Below are 10,914 nucleotides of genomic sequence, written 5' to 3'. Positions count from 1 at the left end.
GCGGCGAGTTCCCGGTAAGTGCGGTCCCGAGAGCGGAGCGCGCCGGGGAGGCGTGGAGAGGGGGGCTGGGCGCCGGGGACGTCTGGGTCCCGCGCCCAATGGCTGGAGGGCGGCCGAGCGCCGCCCGCCCGCCCTGCCCGCCCCCTCTCCCCTCCCCCCGGCGCTCCCCTCCCCCTCCCCCGCCCGCCGCTTTCCCCCGCCCCCGCCCCGGCGCCAACTCCGCGGCGCCTCCTTAAAAAGCGCGCGGGAGTTGTAAGGGGGGGCCGGAGCGAGCCGGAGTGAACGAGAGCGCAGGGTAAAGGGGGCGGGCGGGGGGCCCGGGCTCCACCTTAAAAGCGGGCGCGTGGGGGTGGGAGGGAGGAAGGCGGGCGGCGGGGAGGAGGGAGGGAGGGAAGGAAGGGGGGCCGGAGTGTCCCGGGCGCAGGGCGCGCGTGCGGCGGCGGCGGCGGCGGGGAGGGGCCGGCCGCGCCGCGCTCCCCTCCTCCCTCCTCGCATCCCCGGCCCCGCGCGCGCCCAGCAGAAGCGGGTCTGTGTGTGCGTGCGTGCGAGTGAGTGAGTGTGTGCATATTTTTTTTCTCTTTTCTTTCTCTCACTGTTTTTTCTCTCTCGCTCCCTCGCTCTTTTTTTTTTTTTTTTTTTGCAAAGAAACAGCAGCGCCGCCGCCGCTCCGCCGAGGCGCTGCGCCCCCCGGGGGGGGAGGCGGAGGAGGCGGGCAGCGGCGGAGGGAGGAGAGCCGGGGAGGGGGGCGCCGCGCTGGGAGGGAGGCAGCGCGCACGGTGCAGCCGGGCCGGGCGGGAGGCATGGCGGGGCCCCCGGCCCTACCCCCGCCAGAGACGGCGGCGGCCGCCACCACGGCGGCCGCCGCCTCGTCGTCCGCCGCTTCCCCGCACTACCAAGAGTGGATTCTGGACACCATCGACTCGCTGCGCTCGCGCAAGGCGCGGCCGGACCTGGAGCGCATCTGCCGGATGGTGCGGCGGCGGCACGGCCCGGAGCCGGAGCGCACGCGCGCCGAGCTCGAGAAACTGATCCAGCAGCGCGCCGTGCTCCGGGTCAGCTACAAGGGGAGCATCTCGTACCGCAACGCGGCGCGCGTCCAGCCGCCCCGGCGCGGAGCCACCCCGCCGGCCCCGCCGCGCGCCCCCCGCGGGGGCCCCGCCGCCGCCGCCGCGCCGCCGCCCACACCCGCCCCGCCGCCACCGCCCGCGCCCGTCGCTGCCGCCGCCCCGGCCCGGGCGCCCCGCGCGGCCGCCGCCGCCACAGCGCCCCCCTCGCCCGGCCCCGCGCAGCCGGGCCCCCGCGCGCAGCGGGCCGCGCCCCTGGCCGCGCCGCCGCCCGCGCCCGCCGCTCCCCCGGCAGTGGCGCCCCCGGCCGGCCCGCGCCGCGCCCCCCCGCCCGCCGTCGCCGCCCGGGAGCCGCCGCTGCCGCCGCCGCCACAGCCGCCGGCGCCGCCACAGCAGCAGCAGCCGCCGCCGCCGCAGCCACAGCCGCCGCCGGAGGGGGGCGCGGCGCGGGCCGGCGGCCCGGCGCGGCCCGTGAGCCTGCGGGAAGTCGTGCGCTACCTCGGGGGCAGCGGCGGTGCCGGCGGCCGCCTGACCCGTGGCCGCGTGCAGGGGCTGCTGGAGGAGGAGGCGGCAGCGCGGGGCCGCCTGGAGCGCACTCGCCTCGGAGCACTTGCATTGCCCCGCGGGGACAGGCCCGGACGGGCACCGCCGTCCGCCAGCGCCCGCGCGTCGCGGAGCAAGGTGAGCGCGCCGAGGAGCCGGGACGCTGCGCGGTGGGCAGGTGCGGGCGAAGTTGGTGGAGGGGGCGCGAGTCCCGGGTGGAACTGGGCGGCGGGTGGCCGGGGGTTTTGCGCGCGTTCCCTGTGGGCTCCGCGCGTGGTGACCTTGGCAAGTGGTTTAATCTTGCCGAGCCTCAGTTTCCTCAGATGTAAATGCCACTTGATCACAGTAGCGACCCCTTGGGGTTGTTGAGCGACTTTAGTGAGATTTGGCTAGTGAAGGCTTTATTAACACAAAGCCTGGCACGAAGTGACTGCGTAAAAGTTAGTCCGTATTGTTATTAAAGGTGGCATTGGGTACACGACTCGGCCTGGGATCCCAGGATCTGGGTCCACGATTAGAACAGCTGCTATGCTTCTCTCCCTGGCCCCAGAGAGGAGAAGAGCGAGTGCTTGAGAAAGAAGAGGAAGAGGAAGATGATGAAGAGGAAGATGATGATGATGATGTATCTGAGGGCTCAGAAGTGCCCGAGAGTGACCGTCCTGCAGGTGCCCAGCACCACCAGGTTAATGGCGAGAGGGGCCCTCAGACTGCCAAGGAGAGGGTCAAGGAGTGGACGCCCTGTGGACCCCATCAGGGCCAGGATGAAGTGCGGGGATCTGTACCTGGCAGTGGCAGCCGCCAGGTGTTCTCCATGGCCGCCATGAATAAGGAAGGGGGATCAGGTAAGGACTGCTGGGAGGGTGTTCGCTGGTCAGAGAGGAACCCCAGTCCCAAGACAATGCCACAGGCTGGTTCTTTTTCTTTCGTAGCCTCTGTTGCCACCGGGCCAGATTCCCCATCCCCTGTGCCTTTGCCCCCAGGAAAACCAGCCCTACCTGGGGCCGACGGGACCCCCTTTGGCTGTCCGTAAGTTGGGGCACTTGAGACATGGGGGTAGTGCCCAGGTGTATGTAACAACTAGAGGGGCATCAGTGTTTACTGGTACCCTCTGTTTTGATGCAGTCCCGGACGCAAGGAGAAGCCGACTGACCCCGTGGAGTGGACGGTGATGGACGTGGTGGAGTACTTCACGGAGGCAGGCTTCCCGGAGCAGGCCACAGCTTTCCAAGAACAGGTGAGTTCCCAGCCCAGGACTTTATACACATATGCACAGAGGACCATGGCAGGGATAGGCTCTGATCCTCCCTGTCTCTGTCCCTCCCAGGAAATCGACGGCAAGTCTTTGTTGCTCATGCAACGCACAGACGTGCTCACCGGTCTGTCTATCCGCTTGGGCCCCGCCCTGAAAATCTATGAGCATCATATCAAGGTGCTTCAGCAAGGCCACTTTGAGGATGATGACCCGGATGGCTTTTTGGGCTGAGCACCCAGCCTTGCCCTACCCCTACCCACTCCAACCCCCATCTTGCCCAAGACCCCCAGAGTCCATGAGCTGGATGGGGACACCCTCAGCCCTCATAACAGACTCCAGTGAGGGGGGCGCCCTTCTCTGCTCTCTCTCCCCTTTGTCTCAAACACATCTACCCCCCAACACATGCCCTGCTCTACAGAAGTAGAGTATGGGGGGGGACTGGGCCTGCTCATTCACCCCAAAGGCCAACCCTCCCCTCAACCCAGGACATTTTTGAAAAAAAAATAAGGGGGGGCCTCCCATCTCCCCGAGATTCAGTTCAGCCAGATGTTTCTTATATAAATGTTTTGTTCTGCCTGTTCATTTTGGTGGGTGGTCTTTCCTTCCTCCCCCACCACCCATGCCTGCTCCCAGCCTGCTGCCCCTGGCCTCCAGCCCCTGGGGAGCATCTGGGGTGGGTCCCTGGGTCTTCTCCTCTCCTCTCCCTTCTGTCGATCATTGCTCCAGCTGGCTGTATTGCTTTTTAATATTGCACCGAAGGTTTTTTAAATAAAATTTTAAAAAAAGAAAAGGGGAAAAAAAAAGAGTCCATTTTATGAATGGAGTTGGGGAGGGGTGTTGAAGAGCCTCCTAGGTGCACTTAAGCAGTTTGGGGAGTCATTGCTCAGGGATAGCGTTCACCTAGCACACTGGACTCTGGGTTTGGTTCCTTAGCACTGCAGAGAGAAGGGAGGAGGAGGAGTCGCTGTAGGAGAATGGGAATATTTGCTTTATCTTCTGTCATTTCCCCATTCTCAGAACTTCCCAGCATACACAGTAGGTGCTCAAATGTTTGTAGAGTGACTAACTGTTAACTCCATGTTTTATGAGCATTTTCTTGATTGTCCCCTCAGCAGTCCCATGAGGCAGAGAGCTCATAAAAACCCACTTTATAGGTGAGCCATCTAGCTCAGCACAGCAAAAGATGCTCATGGTCACATGGGGGAGATCTGACACCTGTTGACTTTTTTTTAGTGGGGGTGCTGTACTTGGGATTGAGTCCAGGGGTGCTTTACCACCGAGCTACACCCCCTGCCCTTTTTTTATTCTTTATTTTTAAATTTTTTTTAAATTTATTTTTGAGGCAGGGTCTCATTTAAGTTGCCCAAGCTGGCTTTGAACTTGCAATCCTCGTGCTTCAGCCTTCCCAGTCACTGGGATTACAGGCGTGCACCACCTCACCCAACTACCTGTTGCCTTCTTTACCTAGAACCTTTAAATGTAATTAATGTACGTGGCTTCGTAGCTAATGTTCTATACTGCCGGCCTTTGCATGCGGTAAAGAATCCAGTCTACAAGTGTTAGGGGCAGAGATCTGTGCAGGGACCAGGGTATGAACAGAAGCCACCGGCCATCAGATGAGGTGATGGAATAGGAAAAATCTTCCAAGCAAAGATTTTTTTATTGTTAGTAGGGACTTGTGATGTAGTAGTTGTCACTACCACTAAGTTCATGTGCTGTTTCTCAACTCCATTCGTTTAAAAAAAAAAAAAGCCAGGGAGTCACAGGGGTGGAGCCTGAGCATCCCTCTCTGGGTTGGGACACGCGGTAGAGACCCCTCCTCCCTAGAAAACCAGCTGCTAGAGAAAAAGGTGCTGATCCTCGGCCACACCCCCAGGATGTAGCCGCCCCAGCGCGGGCCTGGGTCTCCGCCCTCGGCGGGTCCCTCCTCCCCAGTGCCAGGTGCCGGGAGCGCGCGGATGCGCGGGGCCCCGCGGGTGCGCAGCGCGGAGCCGGCAGAGCAGCGCGCCTCTCCCGCGTGTTGAAATTCAAACGAGGCGAACTCCGCCCGCCCGGCGCGGAGCCGGCCGAGAGGTCGAGGCAGGGCCGAGTTAAAGGCGGCCGCGCTCCCGGTCCAGGCAAGTCCCAGGCTTCCTGGGCTCCTTGGGCGGGATTGAGCCCGCCACCAACGTGAGCTGCGGAGACTTAAAGAGTGCGGACCCCGCCCCCGGCCCCTGATGGCTTCGGAGCAGTGGTTCGTGGGGCCGCTCCCCCTGGGCCCTGGAGAAACGCCGCCCTTGGACGACTTGGAACCAGGGACGCAGCCCTGCAGAGATCCCTCGTGGTCAACGCCGCCCGGCAGGCCTGAGGACCCACCCGAGCTGGAGCCAGAGGATGCCCAGGGGCAGTTGCTGGAGGTCCCTGCCTCCATGCCTTCCCCCGAGCCTCCAGCCCCTGACCGGGGGCCGACCCCAGCTCGCCTACCCCTGGACGCTATGTTCAGCCCCATCACGGAACAGCTCCGCTACCTGCTTAAGAAGGCAGATGACTTCCAAAGCTACTTGCTCTACAGGTGATCCTGGATGGGGTCCTAGGTCCCCAGGCTTAGGGAGATGGGAGATGGGAGATGCTCCAAATCAAAGACAGGGTCGGCAGCCCCCACCAGGGTCACAAACTCAAAAGCATCAGGAGCCAAATGGAGAAAGTCAGTGAAGCTGGTTGATGAGGCATACATTTCTGAGAGTGAAGAGGACCATGGGACTGGGGCTGGCGACTGCCCAGAGGTTGCCAAGTCCCTGGAACTTTTTCTCCCCGTTTTTAAATGAACTCCGGGGCACCTAAACAAAACCCAACTGAGGCAGATGTGGCCCCTGGGTTACCAATTTGAGACCCTAGAGGATAATGTGATTCCCAGACCAGGGGAAAAGGGACTCTGATTCTTAAGTGTCGTTGCCCACTGGAATCCCCTGGGAGTCTTGTTGAAACCCTAAATTTCTGAGCTTCATCCTACAGGGAATTTTGAGCAAAAGTCAGTTGAGGGACTCAGGTGTCAGCATTTAGCAAGTGCTCCAAATCAAAGATGCCCTGAGAAAGGCCTGGCACTGGGGGGGGGGGGTGTGTAACAAGGGTGGAGGCCAGGGATACAGGTGGGGAGTGAACAGGATGGGAGAAACTGGGGGCAGGGTGTGACGGGTCCTGAAGGCCCCCTTCTCCCTTTAGCAGGGACCGAGTGCAGAAGGAACAGCTGGCAAAGGCCATGCCCACCTTCTTAAAGATGTGTGAGCCTTACTTCTTATACCTGGAGGCTGCAGCGAGGAGCATGCCCCCCATCTATGGAGCCCTGCAGGAGCTGGTTCGAAAGGGGGTGTGTGGGGCCGTTTTCCCAGTCCCTGTGCCTCTTTCTTCTGGAGGCCCCACACAGGCCTGGGGGTGAAGGGGTTGCTTCTGGCGGGCCCTCTCATTATGCCCATCCCCCTTCCGTGCAGCTGTTGGAGATCTCCCAACAGCTGACTCTACGCCTGGAACAGCTGGTCCTCATGTATGCCTCCTTTGGGTTCGTGGACCTGGAGGAGACTGACCCCCTGAGGTAAAAGAGGAGACAAGGATGGGGACAGTGGTGGAGCCAGGGTCCAGCCTCATGTGCCTTCCCGTGTCCTGCCAGCATCTCCTGCTTCTTCTGTGGAAGGTTCTCCATCAGCCCTTCCCACGAAGTGTCCATCTTCAGATACTGTACCCCAGCCGCCTACACCGCCAGCCGCTTCCCCCGGTACCTCTATAAGAAAATGCGCTGGAACCTGGAAACCACCCCAGAGCCCAGCAATCGAGGACAAGATCCCCATGTGGATTAGTGAGTCCCTTAATCAAAGTCCTCCTCTTCCTATGCTGAATGCCATATTGGGCCTTTGAACCAGTACCAAAGAGTGAAAACCCAGAAAACCAAGTAGCTTTGAAAGACCTCCCCACCCCACACTGGGGATGGAATCCAGGGCCTAGCACAGGCTGGGTTCTACCCCTGAGCTGCACCCCCAGCACCCCCCGCCCCTTTTTAGCCCCATCCTCCCATCAAAATAAAAGTAGAATTTTAAAGAGAGCCACATCCCTGAGAATTTCAGGGCAACTTTGATAAGTTTCAATCTCATCCTCAAAATTAAAGCCTTCCACAGAAAAGCTGGGAAATCATCACACTTAACTGCTGCTCTCTCTCCCCTCCCAGCTACTTCCTGTGCTATCGAGATACATGGGAGGACACAGGCCAGAATCCAGCCAACTCGTGTCCCCAGATCCAGAAGCTGTGGTCCATCGGCCGATGGGTGCCCTTAGGGCCAGCTGAAGATGACCTTTATTCATGGTAGGAGCCAGGGCAGTGGCAAGGTGGAATTGGGGGGAAGGACAGGATCCCATCATCTAGGAAAGCCTCGGCACTTCACTTCCCTTGGTAAACCAATAACATTTTATTGTGTCCCAAAAAGTGCTTTATGCAGACTCGTGTAACAGCCCACTGAGATCTAAAGTAGTGGCCCCATTTACAAGGAAGAAAACAGGTGTTCAGAGAGGTTAAGTTACCTGCCCAAGAACATACAGCAAGTAGAGTGATTGGTGGTCACCCCAGGGGAACCACGGCTCTAAGTTTCTCATCAACAAGGAAACAACTTCCCTCAGGATTCCCACCCCCCCCCCAATACACCCACAGCTGAAACAAAGCGAAAAGTGCTCCCAAGGGGCAGGGGGCGCTCACGTCCAGGCCTGTCTGTCCCTGGCCCCCTAGGATTTTGTGCCCGCAGCCTCCTGGGGACTACCAACAGCTGCTGACTATCGGCTTCGAGGAGCCGTCGCACATGCTGGCCACCGACCTGCTGGTGCAGATTCTCATGGGTCAGGCAGGCCCAGCTCGGCCCCCCAGCGCTGTCGGGCCTCCGGCGTGGACTGCGCAGGGGCCTTGAACCTGGGGAAGAAGGTGGGGGCTGGAGCTTGACAGTTCCAAACTCCCAGAGAGGGGGAGGGGCTCACTCGTTCTCCTAGCGCAGCCTGGCCTCGCCTTCCAAGGGGCCAGGCCGGGCTGGCCAGTCTGCACTAAGTCCAGCCCGGTCCGGCCGGCCGGCCGCGGAGCCGGGAGTGCAGACACACCAGTTTTGTGTTAAATAAAAGAAAGAAAGAGGTCACAGGCTCAGCGTCCGCTCCGAGCGCCGCGCCCCTCCTCTTGGGGCGGGTAACCCCGCCCACTAGCGCCGCCTTCTGGGAAACGTAGTTTTTGGAAATAAAACTCTAGTCGACCCGTAGGCTAGGGGAGAGTTTGGCGCATGCGCAGAGGTGCACGTGAAGCAAACCGGGAAGTAGTGGTGCCTGTCAACAACCGGAACCCAGAAAACCGCAAGTTTCGAGAGCCGGGAAATTCAACGCCCACTGGAGGAAGAGCCATAGGGCCACGCCCACCCACCCGTTTTGACCCGGAAAAGGTTTTGTTCTGGAGTAAAAGACTACATTTCCCGACGTACCCTAGGAAAAGTGCTGGCGCTCCGTTTCCGAAGGGCCCTGTCAGACTTTTTCTCCGCTAGATTTTGGCTCTAGGAACCTGGCAGCTGACTGTTATTCGCCGAGTGTCTGGGGCGCGCGCGGAGTGTGACAGTCTCAGGGAATCCCAGCGTGGAATCTCTAAGCCCCACCCCATCCTTGGACTGGAAAAAAGATCCTGGGCTGAGAAAAGTGAAACTCACCTGTCCAGTGCAAGCAAGTGGCGGAGCCTGGACTCAGTCGCGTTCCTCCGATCGCAGCTGCTCCCCTGGGGACAGCTTTTGGATCCCTCAGCATTTTCAGAGTGGAGACCCGGATTTTGTGCTTTTGAGCAAAAAGCCCTGGTTTTCCCTAATAATTCTTGGCACATGGTATGATCATCAACCCTCATTTACAAATGAGGAAAACGGACGTGAGAGGTAAACTGAGTCGGGACTGGACACCAAGACCCTTGCTCTTCTAGAGACCATTTCTGGCTCCATCAAGAATTTTTTTAGTCCACAGTCTAGGTCTAAAAGACTTCGAGGGGGTTCTAAAGCTCTCCCATACTGATTTGAGTTAGCTCCTCTGAGTTTTCGTGCAGTTGTAAGATTTTTTTTATAGACTATCCCGGACCAATAAAAATATAAAGTGAGCCACATGTGTCATTTTAAGTTTTCTCAGAGACACATTTTTAAAATAACAAGGGCTGGGGTGCAGCTGGGTGGCAAAGTGCATCCTCACATTGCATGAGGACCCAGGTTCCAGTCCCAGCACCACGAAAATAAAAACAAGAGGTCAGATTCATGTTAGTGATATTTTTATTTAACCAAATATATCAAAAATAGCATCTCTTGGGCTAGGGTTGTGGCCTAGCATGTGTGAGACACTGGGTTCGATCCTCAGCACCATATTAAAAATAAATAAATAAAGCTATTTTAAAAACCTTTTAAAAATAGCATCTCAACATGTAATCCATGTAGGAAAATTAATGTTTCCTTCTGGGTGTGGGTGCTAAGTCTTTGAAATCTGATGTGTATTTAACACAGCACATCTCAATGCAGACAAGCCACGATCAGCTATAGACCATCTCCAAGCCAAATTCACAATATCCTTACAAACTAAAGGTTTCTGCTGGGTGGCAGCAGTACTGGGAGAGGAAGGAAACAAGCTTGATTTCCTGGGTCCTGTTGCTCAGGAACTGTCTACACTCATGATCCTCAAAGTTTAGCATGCATCAAAGCCGTGTGGAATGTTTCATCACTGCGTCTGGCTGGGACCCAAGGATGTGCATTCTTTTTTAGTTTTCTGGTGCTGGGGATGGAACCCAGCACATGCTAGGTAAGCACTCGATCACTGAGTGAATGGAATGTGCATTTCTGACACATCATTTAAGCATCAATGATCCAGCTGGACCAGACACCACACTTTGAGAACTACTGATCTATATCTGCATCATAGTTCTCAAATAGAGTTGCACCTAGAAATAATATTGAGAGCTTTAAGAATTTCTGATGTTAGCTGGCTGCAGTTGCACATGCCTGTAATCCTAGAGATTCAATAGGCTGAGGCAGGAGGATCACAATTGCCAGACTGGGCAATTTTTTTAATATTTATTTTTTAGCTTTAGGTGGACACAATATCTTTATTTTATTTTTATGTGGTGCTGAGGATCAAACCAGTGCCTCACGCATGCCAGGCGAGCGCGCTACTACTTGAGCCATATCCCCAGCCCCCAGACTGGGCAATTTAGCAAGACACCATCTCAAATTTTTTAAAAACTTAGAAATGAAAGAAGTGTTGTAGTTCAGTGGTAGAGTACCCCAGTTCAATCCCCAACACCAAAAAAAAAGCAAAAAACTGATGTCATCCTTGGGAGTGTGTAACTCTATGATAGAACACTTGCCTGTATGTGCAAGGCCCTGGGTTCCATCCCCAACACTGAAGAAAACAAACAAAAGCCCTGACATCAACAAACCCCACCCATTCCTATTAACTAGGCATAGGCCTCAGTTGGATTTAATGTGCAGGAAGTTACAGAACTTTCAGGCTACACATAAGCAGTCCTGTCCACTCTTTCCATGCTCAGTTCTTAGGAGGAGTGGTCCCAGAAGTTGAAAACAGGTTCTGAGTGTTTCCATTTCCCATCTTGGCAGCCCTGGGTCTCTGCTGCCTTCCTCTCCACATTTCCCAGAATCATGGTCAAGCATATAGTCAGTGGGTGCATGATGGGCACTAGAGGCCAGCCTTTCCTGGACTACTCTTGGGTGCCAATGCCTGTAAGCCTTTTCCATCTACCCATCCCCAGCCCTGCCACATGTGTGTGCACATGCACGAGTATGACTGTGTGTGTGTGTGTGTGTGTGTGTGTGTGTGTGTACTGAGGATTGAACCCAGGAGCTCTCTATCACTGAACTAAATAAAGCCCAGCCTTTTTTTTTTCCTTCACATTGAGACAAGGTCTAGTTGACCTTGAACTTGAGATCCTCCTGCCTCAATCTCCTGAGTACCCAGAATTCTAGGTTGTGCCACTGGGCCTGGCTCATCTATTTTATTTATCCATATTTTACTAGATATTTGCTGTTCCTA

General features: G+C 57.0%; 2 protein-coding genes across 2 annotated transcripts; both read left to right on the top strand.

Annotated features, from left to right (window-relative positions):
• The first annotated feature begins 410 nt into the window (after positions 1-410).
• On the top strand, positions 411-3,649 carry Samd1 (sterile alpha motif domain containing 1). The gene is made up of 5 exons (XM_078037264.1): positions 411-1,745; positions 2,158-2,449; positions 2,537-2,633; positions 2,730-2,841; positions 2,932-3,649. Exons 1-5 carry the CDS (start codon positions 801-803, stop codon positions 3,088-3,090), a joined length of 1,605 nt encoding a protein of 534 aa, XP_077893390.1. The 5' UTR covers positions 411-800; the 3' UTR covers positions 3,091-3,649.
• A 57-nt stretch (positions 3,650-3,706) lies between these two features.
• C2H19orf67 (chromosome 2 C19orf67 homolog) lies at positions 3,707-8,980 on the top strand. Its single transcript, XM_005336298.5, has 6 exons — positions 3,707-5,410; positions 6,058-6,202; positions 6,324-6,424; positions 6,500-6,685; positions 7,052-7,186; positions 7,604-8,980. The coding sequence occupies exons 1-6, from the start codon at positions 5,076-5,078 to the stop codon at positions 7,776-7,778; spliced, it is 1,077 nt and encodes a 358-aa protein (XP_005336355.1). The 5' UTR covers positions 3,707-5,075; the 3' UTR covers positions 7,779-8,980.
• The last annotated feature ends 1,934 nt before the right edge of the window (positions 8,981-10,914 follow it).

Source organism: Ictidomys tridecemlineatus, chromosome 2, assembly GCF_052094955.1.
Source record: "Ictidomys tridecemlineatus isolate mIctTri1 chromosome 2, mIctTri1.hap1, whole genome shotgun sequence".
NCBI classification, from domain to species: domain Eukaryota; kingdom Metazoa; phylum Chordata; class Mammalia; order Rodentia; family Sciuridae; genus Ictidomys; species Ictidomys tridecemlineatus.
The sequence above is the reverse complement of the archived record's forward strand: the minus strand, read 5'-3'. Positions and strand labels throughout refer to the sequence as shown.